This window comes from Diceros bicornis, chromosome 22, assembly GCF_020826845.1.
Source record: "Diceros bicornis minor isolate mBicDic1 chromosome 22, mDicBic1.mat.cur, whole genome shotgun sequence".
NCBI classification, from domain to species: Eukaryota; Metazoa; Chordata; class Mammalia; order Perissodactyla; family Rhinocerotidae; genus Diceros; species Diceros bicornis.
The window spans coordinates 41,504,954-41,528,134 of record NC_080761.1 but is presented as its reverse complement, the minus strand read 5'-3'; the positions used below and the strand labels follow the sequence as shown (position 1 = coordinate 41,528,134).

General features: G+C 35.6%; 1 protein-coding gene across 4 annotated transcripts in view; it reads right to left on the bottom strand.

Moving 5' to 3' along the window:
- Nucleotides 1-23,181, bottom strand: part of DENND4C (DENN domain containing 4C) — a 117,487-nt gene that overhangs the window by 53,683 nt on the left and 40,623 nt on the right. For 3 of the 4 annotated variants that reach the window (XM_058565862.1, XM_058565864.1, XM_058565866.1), the window contains exons 3-11: nucleotides 18,714-18,966; nucleotides 17,350-17,419; nucleotides 15,442-15,611; nucleotides 12,585-12,823; nucleotides 10,383-10,449; nucleotides 9,238-9,296; nucleotides 8,195-8,339; nucleotides 5,710-5,885; nucleotides 158-258 (exon numbers count right to left, since the gene is read on the bottom strand). In XM_058565862.1, coding sequence (XP_058421845.1) covers nucleotides 158-258; nucleotides 5,710-5,885; nucleotides 8,195-8,339; nucleotides 9,238-9,296; nucleotides 10,383-10,449; nucleotides 12,585-12,823; nucleotides 15,442-15,611; nucleotides 17,350-17,419; nucleotides 18,714-18,966 — 1,280 coding nt within the window. Of the gene's footprint in view, nucleotides 1-157; nucleotides 259-5,709; nucleotides 5,886-8,194; nucleotides 8,340-9,237; nucleotides 9,297-10,382; nucleotides 10,450-12,584; nucleotides 12,824-15,441; nucleotides 15,612-17,349; nucleotides 17,420-18,713; nucleotides 18,967-23,181 lie in introns of those variants that run through there. The other variant, XM_058565865.1, reaches the window with a different exon arrangement.

Sequence of the window (23,181 nt, the reverse complement as noted above, 5' to 3'; positions counted from 1 at the left end):
GCTCAAAAAATCATGAACCACAATACTAATTTCTTATTACTGGAATTTTGTTTTATAATGAGACTCCTTTTAAGCAGAGCAAAATTATGTTTAAATTTAAGAAAAATTTCTCATGTACATTCTTTCATTAAAAATATTCCTTTTTCCTCACATTTACCTGAAGAGAGCTGGGGATACAATTTCCTCAAGGTGCTAAGCAGACTTTTGCACGGCTTTTTGGGAAGCTGCTTCCAGTTCATGTTCTTCTTTTCATCTGATCTATTAAATAAAAACAAAATTAACAAAATCTGTTATAATCTGCTTTTACTTAAACATTCTTATGTCAAACTAAAAAAGAAAACAGAAAGGGTATTTTTAGTGAAGTTACAAGTGATACAGACAGTCTGAATAAGTGGTTTTCAAAGAAGTTCTCTTTTCATTTCAATCAACCTCAGTCAAATTTGGTCATCTCATTCTAACTCTCCAGCATAAACAGTTTTCAACATTGGAGTTATGAATACAACACTGAAGTCTTGCTTCAAAAGTTACATTTTAGAATTATAATATTTTAAGTGTCAAACTTAATTGACTTGAGACTTCAAACTACCTATTAGAAACAAATCTGAACAAACATCCGAGTCAGTAACATTCAGAGCATGTTCTGACCACAATGCAACTGAGTTCGCATTTAAGAAAAAAAAAAAATGTGAGTTAAAAAGAACTCTTTTAAATAATACAGGAGTCAAATAAAATATTTTATTAGAAATAAGAAACATTTAAAACTCTACAAAGATGAAAGCACTATCTACCAACCATGGGCTGCAGCTAACGCTATACATCAGGCCAATATCACTATGAATATCAGTGGAAGTATCTTAGATTCTTAGAAAACTTATATACCAGGATATAAAAAAATAAGAGCAAGATGATGTTTATTTCAGGAATGCAAGGACTGTTTACTACTAATTGATTTTATAATGTAATTTGCCACACAGAGATCAAAGAAGAAAAACTTAATGCTCATCTCAATAGTTGTACAAAAGTATTATAAAATTCAACACCATTTATGATTTAAGAAAAAAAACCTCAATCTAGAAGTAGAAGGAAAGTTCCTTAATTTATTATTAAGCAATCAAAACCCTAAAGCAGGGCTAGCAAACCTTTTCTATAAAGGGTTAGATAATAAATATTTTATGCTTTGAGGACCACAGGGCCTCTGTCACAACTATTCAAATGTGCCATTGTAGCATGAAAACAGCCTTGTGCCATATGTAAACGAATGAGTATGGCTATGTTCCAATAAGGTTTTATTTACAAAAATGGGCCTTAGGCCAGATGTCAATTCTTGCCTTAAAGCAATAATCAATCATACTTAATGATGAACTGCTCACAGCTTTCCCTTTGAAACTAGGAACAAGATAAGATCTGGCTATGACTATTTCTATTCAACATTACACTAGGATCCTAGCCAGAGAATTAAGACAAGAAATTTAAAAATATGTAAGGATTGTAGATGATGTGACTGTTTATAGCCAGATAATTGAAAAGAATTTACAGACAAACTAAAATACGAGAATTTAACTAAGTTGCTGGGCAGCAGACCATACATAAAAATCAATAGCACTTCTATACCCCAGCAACTAACAAGCAGAAAATGTAATTAAAAATACCATTTACAGTAGCAATAAAAACCATAAGATACTTAGGAATAAATAAGTCTAACAAAAGATGTGGAAAAAAAAAAAGGTGTGCATGGTCTTTATGGAGAAAACTGCAAAGTTTATTGAAAAAACTTTAAAAAGATCTATGAAGTAAATTACCAAATTCATGGGTAGGGAGACTTTATATCAAAAAGATGTCATGTGCCACTAAATTAATCTATAAATTCAACAGAATTCTAACCAAAATTCACAACATAGTTTTGTGTGGACTTAAGCTGATATTAAAAATTATGAAAAAGCAAAGGCCCAAATATAATCAAAACAATTTTAAATGGGGTAAATGGACTTGCCATCTCACATCACAACTTTTTTTCAACAACCTCATTGAGATATAATTCACATACCATACAACTCACCCATCTGAAGCGTGCAATTCGAAGGTTTTCAGTATATTCAAAGAGTTGTATAACCATCAGCACAATCAATTTTAGGATATTTTCATCACCTCAAAAAGAAACCCTGCACTCCTTTAGTCATTAACACTCAATTCCCCCTCTTCCTATCCCAAGGCAACCACAACCACACTACTTTCTGTGTCTATTTTTTTAGATTTGCCCTGGACATTTCACATAAATGTGATCACATAAGCTCTTTTAGAATGATGTTTTCAAGGTTCATCTATGTTGCAGACAACTTAATTTTAAAGTCATGAAGATACTGTGATACTGACAAGAGGCTAACACAGACCAAGGAACAGAATAATAAGCCAGGATACATATCTCCACAAATATAGAAATTGGTACGTAATGGTGTTGACAATGAAGACCAGTGGGGAATAGATGAATTGACTACTCTATAAATACTGCCATGTGACAATTGTTTATCCACGTGAAAAAAAATAAAATGGTATCTCTATGTCATATCATACACTAATATCAAGTTTAGCTGAATTAAAGACCTAAATGAGAAAGGCAAAACCTTACAACTTTAAGAATATCCAGGACAGTATTTCATGACCTCAAGGAGGAGGATTTCATATACAAGAACCAAAACAGCAATCCATGAAAAGATATTGCTAAATTTGATCAATTAAAATAAGCTTCTGTTCATCAAAAGAACCATAAACAGAATGAAAAGACAAGTCACAGTGTGAGAGAAGCTATTTGCAATGCATGTAACAGACCAAGAATTAATTCCAGATTATATAAAGAACTTATGCAAACCAAAAAAAAAAAAAAAAAAGACAAACAACCCAACAGGAAAACACACCATAAAAAGGAAAATCTAATTCACAGGAGAGAAAAACCAAGGGGCAAAAAGAAATTAAAATGCCCCATTTGCTACTAATTAAGGAAATGTGAATTAAAGCCACAGTGAGATCCCATTATCTTCAAATTAGCAAAAATTTTAAAGCCTGACCATAACAAGTATTAGCAAAGATACGGAACAAAGAGGACTCTCATTTGCTGCTAAAAAGGGGGTAAACTTGGGGAGTAATGTGGCATTAGCTATGCCTACCAACCAACATTAGCTCTTCTAGGTATGTGCTTCAGAGGAATTCTTGCCCATGTACTCAAAGAAATACGCACAATAATGATCAAAGCAGCCTTGTTCATAATTGGAAAAACGTAGGTACAATGTAAATATCCACCACCGATAAAAACTGAAAATGAAGTAGAGCTACATGTATCAACATGGATGAACCTCACAAAGAATGCCAAGGGAAAAAGCAAGTCACAGGGGCCAGCCTGGTGGCACAGCGGTTAAGTGTACGCTCTCCGCTTCAGCGGCCCGGGGTTCGCAGGTTTGGATGCCGAATGCACACCGATGCACCGCTTGTCAAGCCATGCTGTAGCGGCGTCCCATATAAAGTGGAGGAAGACAGACACAGATGTTAGCCCAGGGCCAATCTTCCTCAGCAAAAAGAGGAAGATTGGCATCGGATGTTAGCTCAGGGCTGATCTTCCTCACACACAGACACACACAAAAAAAGTAAGTCACAGAAAACTATACAAACAAAAACATTTTAAAGCATGCAAAACAAAATATCATTTAGAATAATACGTTGTGTTTCTAAAATACATAGAAATGATAAACCTCGAATTCAAGATAATGGTTAACCAGGAGCAAGATATGTTGCAGAGTTCTATCCAGCAGTTTCAAATTTATTGGTAGTACTATTATATTTCTTAATCTGGGTGATGGATACATGGGAGTTATTTAAATTATTCTCTATAATTCTTGGGTATCTAGAACATTTCATAATTGTTTAAGTACAACTGAGCAAAGAGTTCAAAGTTATTTTAGAAAACAACGTTTTGGGCCAGCCCAGTGGCTTTGCCGTTAAGTGTACGCGCTCCGCTACTGGTGGCCCGGGGTTCGGATTCCGGGCGCGCACCGACGTACCGCTTCTCCGGCCATGCTGAGGCCGTGTCCCACATACAGCAACTAGAAGGATATGCAACTATGACATACAACTATCCACTGGGGCTTTGGGGAAAAAAAAGGAGGAGGATTGGCAATAGATGTTATCTCAGAGCCGGCCTTCCTCAGCAAAAAGAGGAGGATTAGCACAGATGTTAGCTCAGGGCTGATCTTCCTCACAAAAAAAAAAAGAAAAAGAAAAAAAAAAGAAAAAGAAAACAATGTTTTGATCAAGAGAAATTTTATAGAAGTTATTTAAAACTGGGCAAAATTAAGAATCTCCATAATATTATTTTTCTCAGAATAGTAAATAAGGTAAACATCTCAGTTACAACTTCATAAATAATTTCCAAAAGCATCATAATATATATAACCCTGCTTTTCAGGGACAGTAGCTGAAAAACAAAATGTGTGCTACAAGAAATATTTAGTGCATGCAAGTGGTTCATTACTTGCAGGCTGTAAGTAAATCTAATTACACATAGTAAAGAGCTACCACAATTATACAGTTTCAAAATACAATGGTACATCCATTTCAAAACTATTTCTTAAGTTATAGCAAATGTCTTCTTCCCTCCTTAAGTTATTGTTTGGTTCACTTAGGGACAGTTTCCCAACCAATTGTACTGTGTGATCATTGAAGTCTCACCCAAAATTCTTACTCTATTTATTTCCTACCAATCTCTAACACTAAAGAATAAAAATGCTGCAGGACCTGGAAGTTGGCACCAATATTAGGGAATCACTGCCCTTTCCCACTTTTTTCAGGGGGCAAGGAGGAGGTGGCTCTTAAGCATCCATCCAGAGCTGCTGCTTTTATTAATCTGGTACGCTACTCTCTGAACCCTCAGTCACACCCCTGCTGTACATATTTATCACCTCCAATAAACACAAACTATGACTGATTTTTAATATCAATTTCTCTGCAATACAATAGATCTTTATAAAATTCAAACTTTGACCACCAAGCGAATGGCGCAATATTACCCTATATTATGACTAAAGTCAAACAGCTAAAGCCATTTTTTAAAAGCTTACACACGGATTTTGACTTAAACCTAGAAAGCATATCATCTCTTGAGCTCTGAAAGCAGTGTTTAACCTTTTTTTTTCAAATCCATATTCTCTTTCGTGTGTGTGTGTGAGGAAGACAGGCTCTGAGCTAACATCCATTGCCAATCCTCCTCTTTTTGCTGAGGAAGACTAGCTCTGAGCTAACACCTGTGCTCATCTTCCTCTATTTTGTAGGTGGGATGCCTCCAAAACATGGCTCGATAAGCGGTGTGTAGGTCTGCACCCGGAATCCAAACCTGCGAACTCTGGGCCGCCAAAGTGGAGCACGCAAACTTAACCACTACGTCACAGGGCCGGCCCCTATATTCTCTTTTGATAAACATAAATATCTCCTGCCTACTGTTAACCTTATTATCTAAATATAAACTATTATAACATTGAACATTTTCTTTTTCAAACTACACAGCTTTACAGGATTCTGATACCTGCCTTGGTTGAGAATCATTGTATTAAAGATGAAGACTTATTAACAACTTTAAAAAATAGCATTATTTCTAGATGCTTTCAATGAGCTATAACTACATATGGGGAAAAATATAAATGGAAGATAAAATAAAAAGAATCAACTTACACATATAACATGTTTGTATCCAAGTCAATGCAAACAACATCTTGGGGTGGGTCATGAAGATCAAAGTACCTTGAGTCCACGCCAACTATAAACGGTAAAGGTGCACTAAGCACCGCCGCCAGTGAGAGAGGACAAAGGGGAATATATGGGCACTGCCACTGAAATGGAAAGATCATCTGGGAAAAAAGGTGTAAGAAATTACCCGAATTTTAAATATGCAATGAAAATCATGGAATTAACTAATATTACTGAAAGGGATCATTGAAAAGCAGTTAAGTCTAGTTTCTTTTACCTTAAACTTCATCCCCAAAACTAAATGACTATAAAATATTACTAAGCAATACTATGATGTAATTTTAATGTAATTAAAATGTTCAAGCACAACAATGATCATAAGCACAATAAAAATGCTAACAGCTCTTTGCATGTTACTTCTAATGCCTATACGAAACCCTCATTCTCATTTTACAGAAAAAGTCAAAGAAGAGAGAGAGAATTGCCCAAAAAATTATAAAACAAATTCATTATCTTTAACTCTTTTGTATTTCATCCATCTATTAATTCTCAAAATAACCTTCGACTAAAATCCAACTAAGAGCACCAAGGACCAAAAAAAATGAAAGTGATTATCTTGGGAACGGTAACAGTCAATTGAAATTTCAATTTAAAAATTCCCTAACTCCTCAAATAAACAAAATGATCCAACTACAGTGAAGCTTGACATCTTAAAAATACTAGTCAATATAAACATACCTCAAGAGCTTCTTTTACAAAGCTCTACCTTAATTGTATCATATGTGCTTTTTTTTAAAAAAAAAGACAAGTTTGATAAGTAAAAATGATGAAATTTTAATAATCAGTCTATATTAAAATTTTAATGACTGATGATAAAATTTTTCCTTTATTATAAAACTCTTTGCTATTTTTCAAGGTCTAGTTCAATTCTTACCTCATCCATTATCACTCACCCCAAAGAAATGCCTAGAGAATTTAGTACCTATGCCAGTTATTCCAGATGGTTATTCAGAACTGGGATTTTTGTTTTCAATCATTTATTTACTTATCAAATATTAAAGTACTTAATATGTGCCAAGCACTGTTCGAGATGATGGGGTCACAACAGTGAATAAAACAAAGATCCCTGCCCTCATGGGGTTTATAGTCTAGCATAAGAGTCAGCAACCTTTTACTGTAAAAGATAGGAAACATTTTAGGCCTTGCCAGCCATACTGTCTCTGTCACAAATACTTAACTCTGTTTTCATGCATGAAAGCAGTCATAGGCAACATGTAAATAAATAGCCTATGTTCCAGTAAAATTTTATTTACAAAAACAGGTGACAGGCAGGATTTGACTCACAGACCATAGTTTGCCAACACCTGGTCTAGTAAGAGAGACAGAAAATAAACAGAAGACATAATAAATAAAATATGTCCTATGCCAGGAAGTGCTAAGCGCTACAAAAAAAAAAAAAAGAAAGCCAAGAGGAGGGGATCAGAGTTCAGAACAGGAGAGAGGGAAAGTAGGTTGTATTATTAAACAGGCCAAACAGAGTAGCCTCATTAAGCAAGTGACAACTGAGCTGAAACCTGAAGAAGGTGAGGGATTTAGCCAAGGTATATCTAGGAGAAGAGTGCTTCAAAGAGAAGGAACAGCTAGAGCAAGGGTCTTAAGGCATGGGGCTGCCTAATATGTTCCAGGGGTAGAGGGAGGCCAGCAAGGCTGGAGCAGAGCCAACAAGGGGGAGAGTAGTGAAAATGACATCAGAGAGCAGAGGGACAGAGCCACTTGCACAGGACTTTGCAAGGACTTCACATTTCCTTCAGTGAAAACTATCATACGTAATCAGATCTCTTTCTAATTGCAATGGGAAGCCATCAAAAGGTTTTAAACAGGAGAGGACTTGATTTAACTTTTATTTCTGTTTTACCCAATAGGTAAGCATTTTTACATTATCCTATCTTAGAATTTCTTATATGTTACAGGCTCACAATGATTAAAAGTTAAAATGGGGAGAAATTAACTGTGTAATTTATTTGCATAACTTTAGGGCAGCTGAAATTGGCCAGAGCCTCTCATTTAGTACAATAAGCTTCATTCACAAGTTTTATTATTATGTAATCATATAGATTCTCTGAAGAACTTTAAAATATAAAAAATTAAAAACTGAAATTTTCGATCAAATAGAAATCACCTTTTTTTCTTTATACTTGCTATTTCTCTTTGCCACCCTTTTATATTTATGTTAAAATTTTACTGGTGATTTCAAAGTTGCTTTCACTGAAGGAAATTTCCCTTTAGAGTAAAAATTCCCTGTCAGTAATTCTGTACTAAAAGGAACTTTCATTGAAGGAAATATCCCTTTAGAATAAAAATTCCCTGTCAGTAATTCTCTACTAAAAGGAAATTTCATTGAAAGAAATATCCCTTTAGAGTAAAAATTCCCTGTCAGTAATTCTGTACTAAAAGGAAATTCTATACTTACAGCCACAACAGCTTCGGCTACTCCAGTCAACACTGCTGGCCTAAGAGAATGCAGCAGAATCTTACTCTCAAGTAAAACAAAGAGCAGCAGTGTGGCACAATTCTCAGGACCCAGATTCATTAACAAGGTGCTAAAGTTGGCTCCACTAGAAAAAGAGAGAAAAAGAGATGATTAAGAACTATTTCACTAAAACATGTTAAGATCTGCTTATTAAATTATTTCCTAAATATTAACAGATTGAGAATCTAGCATTAATTTCAAGTCCTGATTTAGTTATCATAGAAAAGTAGCAAATTTAATGAGACAGTATAAAAAAATGATTCAAACTCATCCTTTGGTAACAAAGGGGCATTTATCAGGAAAGATTTTCCTGAAGAACCACCATTTGAACTGAGCTCAAAAGAATGGAGGTAGCGGCTGGGTGGGGAGACAACACGTACAAAGGCCCTGAGGCAAGCAAAAGCTATTGTCACATTAAGAAATTGAAATAAACCTATTATGACTAAAGCATAGTAAGGAAGGGGGTGAAAATAGCAAGAGACTATGCCAAAATAGAAATGACACAATTATATTTGCATTCTCAAAGGGACACACTGGATGCAGTGTGGATAAAGAGCAGAAGGAAGACAAGAGCAAAAGCACACCAACTAAGAGCTTATTAATGAATCAGTCCAGGTGAGAGATCATGCTAGCCTGGACTAGTGATGCAGACTAACAGAAGCTAATAGATTTGAGACATTTTAGGAGGTTAAAATCAGTTCACCTTGAACATTGAGTTATGGACCGGATACAAGGAGGGGAGATGAGAGGAAAAGGAAGAATACGTATTCCCTACATCCAATCTTGCAACTCTGTTAAGTGTTCCATTTTTAAAATGGTGGACAGCCTCACCATCCATCCAGCTATCAAAGTTGGAAACAGTAACACTATCACTACATAGTTTGTAAAAAAAACACTTAATTTTATTATCCTAACCCTTAATATGGTTAACAAGCATTCTGCTCCAACTGGATAAATATATCATTTTAGATACCATTAATTACCTTAGTGGTAAAGGTGTAGAAACTGGTTGTGATAATATTAACGCATCATGGACTGATAGCTTAAAAAAAAAAAAAAGATAAATTAACCAAGCCAATTTTGAAACCTAAACATTTAGATCAAGACTAAAATGGAAAATAGTTTAATATGCATACTGACAGTTTGGAAACATATACTATAATATAAAACAACAGCTGTATTTATTCAGAGGTATTGTATTAGTTCTTTTTAATTAAATGGTTAATTCAACTGAATTTTGATTCAGTTAACTGATTAAAATACAGTTATTTAAAAATTATGGAATAATTGCCTTTTAAAAGCCTCAAATTTATTTACTCTACAGACTGGTAAGCACTTGGCAGTTGCTTCATGTAGATTAATACTTGCTGAACTAAAGTACATTCAAGATTAACAATATTTCACTTAATGCTACCATATCACATATAATGTTGATAACATCTTGCAAAAAATTTTACAGATCAGTGCTACTCAAAGTGCCAGTCTAGAAACTGTCACTGGTCCAGGAAGAGATAGTATATACACGGAAAGTAAGCCATTTAGAAACTTTTAAGGCAATTTGACACTGCTCCCACATTCAAGTACATGATCAGTGGACTCATGTCTTTGGACAGGGTGTAGACAAGTTCATGTCTATACTGATCTCACATGGTAAGCTGCATATGTCACAAACTATACAGGTCTTCTATAGGTCTGTCACTAATTGCAAATAAAAAGAAACATCCTTTAACACAGACAGTGTCAAGAGCACTATTTAAGACTATTTCACTTTGGCCCTCTAACCGTAACTCATTTCATATTTAATATTTATTAGTCACTCCAATATTAAAAACATCCCCATAACATTGTACTGCGTTTTACATTATTAAATCAGTTACATAAAGGCCATGTATGGACCAATGATGATAACGTCATGAACCAAGGATTATAATTATTCCAATTCTGTATACCCGAAACTCAAAAAGCCAGTACAAAAGGATGTTCACTAAAGATATAAAATATAGAAAATTCAAGGACTTTTTGAATGCATATTGCTCCACCTCAAACCCAAAGAACCACAGAATCCACTCTGCAGTGACTAGAATGAACAGATGCAGAGCTCCCCTCAAGTACACTCTTTTTTGATTACCTGTACAAGGATTCTTGGTCTTTGTGGTGAAGGAAAAGGGATGTTGTGCATAAAATGTGAAATGTGCCTGGAAAAAAATTTGAAATAAAGATTATAATTACTTTTCTAAAATGCTTCATAGATTTTAACAAATCTTAAATATCATTATATATCATCCCAGATCTGACAAAGAAGCTTACCTAAAACTTATGCTAAATAAATAAATTTACTTAATGTAAATAAATGTATTCATCCCGCTAAACTTCTGAAATGCACAATGTATCTACTGACTAAAAGTTCATATTAATAGACTATTATTTGCAGAAAAATAGGAGTAATATAAATATAGCTTTCATGAAAGAAGCTGATTTTTATTGCCCTGGTTGTCAGTGCCAATATGGGGAGCAACTAATTGTGATAAAACGCATTAAAACTAATATAGAATTCAATCTTATTAATTTAATATTAATTTTATTAATATAGTTCTTTTACTACAACTTTGGGCAAACCACTTACTTTCTTTCTCTACCTATAAATAATGCTTCTTAAGTTTCTCTAAAGTTTTGAGCACTTAGGAGCCACTAAAATGCAAAGTACTACTTCAAGTGAAAAAAAATTGATCGCCTACGGATTTTATTTTCACAAACTATTCACAGAACCTTAATTTTTCAAATAGGTTGCTAACTTGTCCCTAACATTAAATTTTACTTCAAACTATTTTATCTGACAGCTGAAAAGTAAATCTAGAATTATGAACCATTAGATTGGCATTCCAGGAGCACAACATGAAAGTCGAAACCATATTTTTATACCAAATTGTGATAATTGTATGCACAGTACTTTACTATTTTTTAAAGTTGATTTTTGAGCAGCGTTATTTTAAAACCTACAGATAATTGCCTCCACCTTATCCACTAAACTAGTGTTTCGCTGATATTCTTTTGGCTACAATGTGAAATTTTTAAATTCATTTATTTATTCATTTAGTGTGTGTGTGTGGGTGTGTAAGGAAGATCAGCCCTGAGCTAACATTCATGCCAATCCTCTTCTTTTTGCTGAGGAAGACTGGCCCTGGGCTAACATCCGTGCACAGCATGCCCTGACAAGCAGTGTGTCAGTGCACGCCCAGGATCTGAAGCCTGGCCGCCAGCAGCAGAGCGCGCGCACTTAACCGCTAAGCCACGGGGCCGGCCCCAATGTGAAATTTTTTAAATTGTAAGAAAAATCTATGTTTATACATACTATAATACATTTCCACAAAGCTCTTGACACCTCTTGGTTTATTAGCAGGGTACATAAATTATTTACTATAATAAACAAAAGTCTACATGCCACTAGAAGTCAGAAAAGATGTGGTTTTAAAGACAGTGGCGGGGCCCGCCCGGTGGCTTAGCGGTTAAGTGCGCGCGCTCCGCTACTAGCGGCCCGGGTTTGGATCCTGGGCACGCACCGACGCACCACTTCTCCGGCCATGCTGAGGCTGCATCCCACATACAGCAACTAGAAGGATGTCCAACTATGACATACAACTATCTACTGGGGCTTTGGTGGGAAAAAAAAAAAAAGGAGGAGGATTGGCAATAGATGTTAGCTCAGAGCCAGTATTCCTCAGCAAAAAGAGGAGGATTAGCATGGATATTAGCTCAGGGCTGATCTTCCTCACAAAAATAAATAAATAAATAATAAAAAATAAAAAGACAGTGGCTCCATATTTATTTTTCTTGCTTACAAAAGATTTCCACGACAAAGGAAATTACAAATCAAAGGGAAAACACGTAGAATTCTATCAATGCTAAAACCCAAATCTCACTTTTAATATCAATTAACTCACCTTTATTAATTTCTACATCAGTTTAGAGATGTTTTATAGTTAGAATTTGGAATGACCACTTGTATGGTTGGAGTGTGTGTGTGTGTGTGTGTAAAATCAACAGCTATTTTTCTCTTGATTAACAGAATGAATAGGAAGAACGCATACAATACAACTTATATGAGTTTCCTCCTCAGCTGAATTCTCAAAAGATTATTATTTGGTCATCCTCACCACCACTCCTCAATTTTAAATGTGCAGTCAACGATTCAGGTGAAGAAGGGGGCAAGTTAAAAAGCAGGGTGACTATGACTCTCCTTCCCTCAACTTTGCTGCTTAAAGTCAGGTAAACAATGAAATGTATATATATATACATCCCGTTTTTCCACCAGACATCTAATTATTACACATACTTTTCAATGGGAAGAGGATGTGGTCCAGACACAGAAAGTTTGTAGACAAACATGAGAAATTTTCTGAAAGCTTCAAAAAAAGGCCAGTGTGAGAGTAAACAAATGCATTTGTTTGAATTGATGGATTTGGAGACCATTTTTCTCTCCACAGGCGTCAACAGGCCCAGCTGTAGAAGCTGTTTCTCTGTTAGAAGTTCCCGAGAGTAAGGTTCATAAAACTGGATGGCAGCTCCATATACCTATAGAGTAATAGAATTCTGTTATAAGATTTGAGTTTGTTTTTAAAAATTAATTTCTCCTTTTCTCTTATTCTACAAGAAATATTTGCTTAGAGTACATATGACAGATAAATGAAGAAAAATCTCAAACATTGCTGATGGAAATATAAAATGGTGGAGCTGCTGTAGAAAACAGTTTGGTGGTTCCTCCAAAAGATAAACAAAGAATTACCATATGATCCAGCAATTCCACTCCTAGGTATATACTCAAAAGAATTGAAAGCAGGGACTCAAACAGATACTGGTACACCAATGTTCATAGCAGCATTAGTCACAAGAGCCAAAAGATGGAAACAACTCAAATGTCCATCAACAAATGAATGGATAAACAAAATGTGGTATATACATGCAATGGAATATTATTCATTCTTAAAAAGGAATGAAATTCTGATAGATACTGCAACATGGATGAACCTTGAAAACATTATGCTAAATGAAATAAGCCAGACAGAAAAGGACAAATATTATATGATTCCACTTATATGAGCTACCTAGAATAGGCAAATTCCCAGAGACAGAAAGTAAAACAGAAGTTACCAGGGACTTGGGGTAGGAGTAGGGGAAGCTTCTGTTTAGGGTGATGAAAAAGTTCTGGAAATAGATAGTGATAATTTTATAAATATTATAACTATTTAATCACTATATATATATCAAGAGAGAGATAGATATCACATTAACCCTTGTCTTTACAGATACAACACTCCCAGATACAATTATTCCAAAGTAATTTCAAAGGTTTTTAACAAGCAATGTGACAAAAGCATCTCAATGAGGCTTTGTTGTTCTCTGCTGGTCAAAGTAAATTTGGTAACTCAGTATTTGAAGATCTTAAAATTTTCATTTATATTTATTGCTTTCAATGAGAAAAACTGTAAATGATTATTAAGCTAAAGAGTCAGCTTAGTTGTAAAGCAATCCAGTTAATACAGTATTGGTCTTCATTCAGGGAGTATTTTACTATGTTCAAGACACTGTGCTGGATACTTAACCTTCATTATCTTAATACAGTGGTTGTAAACTTGTAGCCTGTAGAATGAGACCACAGATGTACTGTGTGTGACTCACAAGAGTCAGCTATGATTAGTTATACTTTTCAATAAAATTGACTTATCAAATCTCCTAAGAAAATTTTTAATTTTAAAATTTCTAATATATCTGTAGTTTTATTTACTTTTTATTTCATAATATTATTTTTGCCATCTTTTTTTATTTTAAATTATCATTCTATGTCATTATTACTGCTTTATACAATACATGCTTTCAATTTTTGGCTACTACATATAAAGCATATACATGTCTTTTGGAGGATATATACACTCATTTCTCTTGGGATATGCTCAGGAGTGTAACTGCTGGGCTACAGGGTTGTTTCTTTTCCTTGCTGATAATGTAGAACTTCTTTATATATTCTGGATACAAGACCCTTGTTGAATACATATATTGCATTATTTTCTCCCAGCCTATGGCCTGCTTTTACACCTTCTTAATGGTATCTTCGAATGAACAGATTTTCTCAACTCCACTGAGGTCTTATTAGTCATCTTTTCTTTTATGGCTAGTGCTTTATGCATGCAGTTTCAACTAGCTTTGCTTATTCCTTCCATTTTAATACATCATCTGTGTTCTGACCCTCATTGTTGTTGAGAAATTAGCCATCAATCTAATAGTTGTTCCTTTGAAAGCAAATATGTCTTTTCTTTCTGGTTGTTTTTGGTCCTTGTGTTCCACAATTTCACTATAATACAAAAAGACATGGTTTTGTATTTTTATTTTTTCTTTGCTGAAGGTTCAGAGAACATCTTTAACCTGAAGACTTAATTTTTCATTAATGCTGGAAAACTAGCAACCAACCATTGCTCTTAAAATGCTGCCTCTTCCTTTTCTACTCTCTCCTTCTGGAATTCATTAAATATCTACTGGTCCTTCTGATTCTATCCTCTACATTTTTAAAATTATTTTATGTTTTATGTTTTTCTGTGCTACATTTAAGGTAACCTATCTTCCATTTCATTAATTCTCCCTTCATATATATCTTATCTGCTGTTTAAACTATTCACTAAATTTTTAATTTTAAGGACCACATTTTTCATTTCTAGACATCTGATTCTTTTTCCAATCCGTCTACTCATTTTTCAAAATACTGTTTTTTCTTTGATGTTTTGAGCCCCTCTTTTAGGTCTTGAATCATTTCAATTATATATTCAATTTATAATATCTTTCATATTGTCATTCTATCATTTCAGTATCTTGAGGGTCTAATCCAGCTTTGTATTGTGTCTTGTTGATTTCTCCTATGATACCTATGTCTTCTAACTTTGACTATACTCTGATCTTGAGGCCTGGGTTTTAGGGGTGTCTCTCCAGAGAGACTTTATATTTGCTTCTGTACAATCTCCAGGGGTATCAGCATCTTGATACCAATTTTCACGTTGACTTCTCACCTTGGGCATTATAGTACAAATTTAAACTAAATTGTATTGTATCCAAATAATCCTAACATTCAAATAAAACCTATATTAACCATTTTATGGGATAAAATCACGGACAAATTAGGTTTAATAAAAGAGGAAAAAATATACCTTTTCGGCAGAAGAACCTGTCAGGACAAAAGTTGAAAAAACTGGAAGTGGGTATTTGCTTTGGGGATCCCAACATTCAATAGTAGCTCCCATAGGAAGGCAGAAGAGAGGTACAGATTCTGAGAGTGGAAATGACTCATAGTCATCTTCTGGATATCTAAAAATTAAACCTTTTGGAGAAAGGAGACAATAATGAATTTTTTTTAAATAGTTACTTTTCCATAAATTATACGTGATACCTATTAATAGGATATGTTAATAGCAAATTCCATGGAAATATTTATGTGTAAAATTTCAAAATCAATTTTTCTCTTGCCATATCAGAAATTAAATTAATAAATTTACTCGTTATTTTTTACCCATGGACGTAAGTTCATTCTAACAGTAAAATGTATTAAATATACTAGTTAAAAGTCTATTCAACAGGATCACCAATCTTAATGCATTTTCTTCTACATATTGCCAACATCTTACAGAGAATAGTAAGAAACATACAGGAAAATTTACCAACTATTTCAGTTAGTCTTCTGTAAAAAATTCAGGGAACAGACAAGTGTTATGAAATAATGCCAAGGCAACAGAAATTATCACAGCCCCTACACTCATCCTGAGAGAGAAGCAGTGTAAAAGGCATGCAATATGAAAAGTAAATGAGACAGAAACCCTTGGGACTGAGTACAGAGTATGTGAGATTAAAGAAGTAGGAGCAGGGGACACTGTGAGAAGCATAACAAAGCCCCTTCAGAATAAAGCAGCTACATGGCATCAGTTCAGCAGCCTCTGATGTCTCTAATATGGAGTCCATATCTAAGTTAAACACTTGAAAATCAGTAGCAGAATTTTGAGTCCAAATTCAGTCTCCAAAACTCTGTATTCTAAAATATGTCTTATATCAAATACCTGAATACTTTCACAAAGCTTGTTTCTGTAAGTTTTTTTTTCCAAAAAGTGACACTTTCTCCCCACCAAAAAAAATTTTTTTAGGAAATCACATACAACCAACATATTACAGCAATGTTAACATTTTAAAATGATACTGAAATTTATAATTGTTAGTTGCTGCATTTTATTTTATTATATAAGCTAAACGGTCTGATTCATTAGTATGAATGTCTTCACGAGGACAAACAAAATTTTTCAGATATGGATTTGCTTGACTTCTCTTAAGTAAAACTTTATTCCAAAAATTGTGCATGATCAAAAAGTAATTTGACACTGCTTCTTTTCACAAAGAAGTATCCAGTATCTCTTCTATTTACAACTGGAGCATACCTGTATTTTCAGTTTTTATCCCACCATACCAGTGGGATGAAGAGGTCACACTTAAATCTTTACAGCCCTTGACACTTTACTGTGCAGTAAGAATGTGGCGATAGATTTCTCAAACACTTCATGGCAGAAAAGTTTCTCAGGCCCTCCTCTCCTCCATATAGCTGATTCTTTGCAACAAGGGAGAAAGGAAGCAAGTCCACCTTTCATGGCAAGTAACATGTGGTTTCAAATCAGACACACAGAGATAAGAGAAGGAAATATAAGAAGTAAAGATGCAGTTTGACACCTTTCTGATTGCCAAAATATAAAAGGTCAGAGAGTAAGCAGTTTTCCAATGAACTGTTAAATCTATTAGTGTAGACTAAAAGCTTGAATGCTTATTCCACAAATGCTTGCTTAAGATGAAAGTTTCTATTTAACTAACAACACGTTTTTGTGTATGGAGGGGGTAATATTAACATATTTTGTAATATGTAATATGTATTTAAGAAAACTGATGCCTTTACATACTAAAAGTAACATAATCAATTTATGAATAGATCGATTCTACAAACTACATGAGGGAGCATACACTGTCTCTTCTAACCAACTGTTAATGTGCAGTACAGTAATAGAGAATTTTTTTAATGTACTTACCAGCTTTATATGCTATTGCATTAGAAGCAGGCACAGACTTCTTATAACACAGAAACACACTGGAACCCCACTGTAAAACATAAATTAGGTTTAAAAAAGACAAGAGTGAAAATAAATTGATTTTGTTGAATGTCTTCTAAAGATTCTAATTATTTATTCAGAGAAGTCTATTTAAAACATATGTTCATCAAACAGACTATATACTATAAAATACAGTAAAACAGGAAGTTGACAATACTAAAGAAAAGAAAGGAGTAAAAAACACTGCCACAAAAATTAAACTGATGTGAAGGTAGTTTCAAAAAGTTTAGAATTCTGTAATCACCCAAAGACTGCCTCTATTTGAAAGAGTCAGCACAAAGTGGAGTTGGCACTGGAGCCCAAACCAGGGAAGATGGGGGTCACTGGGGTGCTATGAAGTCATCACCTCTAGAGGCAAACCTGCGTCTACTAAGTGCCACAGGTGCATTAGTCACCTCCGCCTATACCAACTTTAAGCTAATATTAGTTTGATCTAAAGATATCTAAAGATATCTAAAGATATTTTTCAAAATAAATCTGACTCAGTAAACTTGAGCCTCATAAAACTATAAATCAAATGTATATGTTTTTCATCAGAGCCTTTTAAAAAAATAAGTATGTAAAAATTATAATATTTATTTTATTTTATTTATTTTTTTGTTGTGAGGAAGATCAGCCATGAGCTATCACCCATGCCAATCCTTCTCTTTCTGCTGAAGAAGACCAGCCCTGAGCTAACATCTATTGCCAATTCTCCTCTTTTTTTTTTTCCCCTTTTTCTCCCCAAAGCCCCAGTAGATAGTTGTATGTCATAGTTGCACGTCCTGGTAGTTGCTGTATGTGGGATGCTGCTCAGCATGGCCCGACAAGCGGTTCATCGGTGTGCCCCAGGGATCCGAACCCGGGCTGCTAGTAGCAGAGCACGTGCACTTAACCGCTAAGCCACGGGGCCGGCCCCAAAAACTATATATAAAATAATTAAACATAAAGGAAGTCTCTGCAAAGTCTCCCTGCAGTTGTCTTTGAAGACACCACTGAAACGTAAAAGCTAATAAAACCTCTGTATTAGCATAACATAGGCGATATTAGCGTGTACAAAAAAAAAAAAAGAAAAATCCCTGACTTCAAGTATCTATTTTCTGGATGAAATTATTCTAAAATATCTGATAGCCAAGGACTTTTACAATCATTATGAATCATAAAAATTAGAGAGCTAAAAGTAATAAAAACAATTATGAAAATATAAATTATACAAGCAATAATAAACAGGAGTCCAAAAATTATATATATATATTTTTTGGTTTTCATATGAAACTTTGAAAATGAAACAACTTTCTTCTTACCATTCCACAGTTTAAGTTTTTGTCAACTTTGCAGAAAGTATGAGGAGGGGTTTCTCCTTTACTGGTTACAATAACACAGATATCAGTTACAGCCAAGGAATTCTGGGGTCGAATTAGAGGAGCCCTTCGGTAAGTGATAAAGATTCTCTGTGACGTAGTTGAACTATTGTTGACATTGGCACAGCGACCATAGGGTGTGGCTTGGATCACTTCACATCCTGGAATAAGCCTTTCTTTCCCTTCGTATAAAACTCTGCATGGCAGGGAGGGGAGACATAGACAGACAGATAAGTAAACACATTTCAGGTTAATGCCAGTTTTCTTCTCGAAAACAACAACAACAAAAAACCCCTTTGGCCTCTCCTTTGTTTCTCAAATCTTAATTGCAAACCGAAACTAAAATTATTACTTTATAAGAATTATAAATGTCTTAACTACTATTTTTCAACAGGTAGAATATAATTTTAAGAGATGTAAATAGGATCAAACAACTTGATTTTTTATTGCTTATTTATTACAAGAAACATATGAAAGAAGAAAGGGGCAACATCATACACATCTTCAGGTCAATTCCCAGAAGTTTTAATCAAGTATTCAGATGTTTTCACAAAATTTTCCTTCATAATTCCTGTCAAAATTTTACCTTTAAAAATCCTTTGACTGAAATTACAAAACATTTAAAGAAATTACAGATGAGCTAATAAATAAAAAGATATCGCATGGTCACGGATAGGACAACTTAATATTGATAAGATGTCAATATTCCCCAAATAGATTTACAGAATCAACATAATTCCTATCTAAATGCTAGCTGCCTTTTTTTGTAAAAATTGGCAACATCATCCTAAAGTTCAGATGGACATGCAAAGGATCCAGTACAGCCAAAGCAATCTGGAAAAAAAAGAACAAAGTTAGAGGACTCACACTCCCCCAATTCAAAACTTACTACAAATCTAGTCATCAGTACAGCGTGGTACTGGCATAAGAACAAACATATAAATCAATGGAATAGCACGGACAGTCGAGAATTAAACCTGTCCATTTACAGTCAATTGCTTCTGACAAGAGTGCCAAGACTATTCAATGGGGAAAACACAGTCTTTTGAACAAATGGTGCTGGAACAACTGAATATGCAAACACAAAAGAATGAAGTCAGACCCCTTCCTTACACTACACACCAGAAAACTCAAAAAGGATCAAACACTTAAATGTAAGAAATAAAACTACAGAACTCTTAGAAAAAAACATGGGAACAAATCTTCGTGAACTTGGGGTAGACCAAGACTTCTTATATATGACATCAAAAGCACAAGTGACAAAAGAAAAACAGATAAACTGCATTTCATCAAAATTAAAAACTTCTAGAGGAGTGACGTCAGCATCGCGGCAGAGTGAGCTTTCCCGTAAACTCTTCCCCCAATAAGATACAACAAAAGGGTCAATCATAGACCAACAAGAGACACTAACACTGCACAAAGGGACATGGGAAAGACCCACAGTGCTGCACATCTGAGAGTGGACGTGCTGGGACCCCCTGAGGGAGTGGGGAGAGGTAAGCAGAAATCCTCTCCCTCCCCATCAGATCGGCAACTCAGGTCGCGTGGCTCCCAGACAGAGGGGAGAGGTGGCCCTCTGTGGGGAAACCGTAGGCTTCCTCTTCAGGCTCTCTCAGCCAGTGGGAAACTCCCACACAGAGGACTCAGGACTGCTGGAGGGGTGCCATCAACATTTGAGCACCCCAGGAGAGCGGATAATGAGGGGCGAGCAAAAAGCATCCTGCCCCCAGGGACCCAGCAGGCAAAAGAGAGAGGCCTCCCCCACCGCATGCCCGACGCTACAGCTCAGCCGACCAATCAGAGCAGCCCCGGAGGAGCGTGGGCAGCCCTCGGTGGCGGAGCAGCCGCAGCAGAGAGCAGCGGGCTCAGATTACACAGCCCTTGACCCCCAAACGGTGACGGCAGGTGAAAACTGCAAACAGATATTGCCAGGATGAGGAAAAACAAAGCCAATACAGCAACCACAATGCAAAAGTAAATTAAATCGCCAGACCAGAAAGAAAATGACAAGCACCCAGAAATCAACCCTGAAGGCACAGAAATCCATAACCTAAACGACAGAGAATTCAAAATAGCTATCATAAAAAAGTTCAATGTGAGGCCGGCCCCGTGGTGTAGCGGTGTGCACGCTCCACTGCTCACGGCCTGGGTTCGGATCCCAGGAGCACACAGAGGCACCACTTGTCGAGCCATGCTGTGGTGGCGTCCCATATAAAGTGGAGGAAGATGGGCACAGATGTTAGCCCAGGGCCAGTCTTCCTCAGCATAAAAAAAAAAAAAGGAGGATTGGCATGGATGTTAGCTCAGGGCTGATCTTCCTCACAAAAAGAAAAAAAGCTCAACAAAATACAAGAAAACACAGATAAACAATTCAACGAGATACGGAGTTTCTTCACAAAAGAGATTGAAATCATAAAGAAAAACCAATCAGTATTGATGGAAATGAAGAACACAATGGAGGAGATAAAGAAGAATATGGAATCTTTAAAGAACAGAGCTGACAATATGGAGTAAAGAATTAGCATTATAGAGGATAGGAATACAGATATGCTCCAAATGGAGGAGGAGAGAGAACTAAGACTAAAAAGAAATGAAGAAAGTCTCCGAGAAATATCTGACTCAATTAGGAAATGTAACATAAGAATTATAGGTATTCCTGAGGGAGAAGCGAGGGAAAGAGGAACAGAGAGCCTATTCAAGGAAATAATAGCTGAGAACTTCCCAAATCTGGGGAAGGAGCAGGAAATACCAGTAAGTGAAGCCAATACATCGCCTAAATACGTCAAGAGGCAAAAGCCCACTCCAAGGCATATAGTAGTAAAACTGGAAAAAGTCAACAACAAAGAAACAATATTAAGGGCAGCTAGACAAAAACAAAGAATAACGTACAAAGGAACTCCCATCAGGCTCTCAGCGGATTTCTCAACCGAAACTTTATAGGCTAGGAGAGACTGGAATGATATATTCAAAATACTGAAAGACAAAAACTTTCAGCCAAGAATACTCTATCCAGCAAAAATATCCTTCAAATATGATGAAGAAATAATAACTTTCCCAGATAAACAAAAGCTAAGGGAGTTCATGGCCACGAGACCCCCACTACAAGAAATGTTCAAGAAGGCCCTCAGGCCTGAAAAAAAGAAGAGAAAGGGACTACAAAGCTTGGAGCAAGGAGAAAAATAGGTAGACAAAACCAGAAAAATAGTAGATCTTTACTGGAATAGGTTAGCAACCACTTAAATACCAAAATCAAAGATCAAAGGAAGGAATTCACCAAAAATAAATGTAACCTCATCACTTTAAACACACACCCATAACACAAGATAGAATAAGTTGTCAGGGCCGGCCCCGTGGCTTAGCGGTTAAGTGCGCGTGCTCTGCTGCCGGCGGCCCGGGTTCGGATCCTGGGCACGCACTGACGCACCACTTCTCCGGCCATGCTGAGGCCGCATCCCACATACAGCAACTAGAAGGATGTGCAGCTATGACATACAACTATCTACTGGGACTTTGGGGGGAAAAAAATAAATAAATAAAATCTTGAAAAAAAAAAAGAATAAGTTGTGACAAGAACAACTTAGAAGGGGGAGAGGAAAGAGATAGGACTGACTTAGTATAAGGGAATAAGAGGCCATCAGATAATGGACTATCTCATACACAAGATTTTTTACACAAACCTCAAGGTAATCACTAAACAAATAATGAGAACAAAATCACATACGATAAATAAAGAGAAAACTAAAAGAGTCATAAGACAGACCAACCAAATTGAATGGGCAGTCCGAAACACATGGGACAAGAAACAAAGGAAATCCAAAAGAACTGGAAAATAAGTGATAAAACAGCAACATTAAGCCCTCATATATCAATAATTACTCTAAATGTAAATGGATTGAAATCTCCAATCAAAAGACAAAGAGCGGCAGGATGGATTAAAAAGCAAGACCCAACAATATGCTGCCTCCAGCAAACACATCTCAGCTCTAAAGACGAGCACAGGCTCAGAGTGAAAGGATGGAAGACAATACTCCAAGCTAATGGCAAACAGAAGAAAGCAGGTGTTGCCATACTCATATCAGACAAAGCAGACTTCAAGATAAAACAGGTTAAGAGAGACAAAGAGGGGCAATATATGATGATAAAAGAGATGCTTCACCAAGAAGACATATCAATTATAAATATATATGCACCCAACATAGGAGCACCAAAGTACGTAAAGCAACTATTAACAAACCTAAAAGGAGATATTAACAACAACACAATAATAGTATGGGATCTTAATACCCCACTTACATCAATGGGTAGATCATCCAGACAAAAAGTCAATAAAGAAACAGTGGACTTAAATGAAAAACAGGACGAGATGGACCTAGTAGACATATACAGAGCACTCGATCCAAAAACAGCTGAC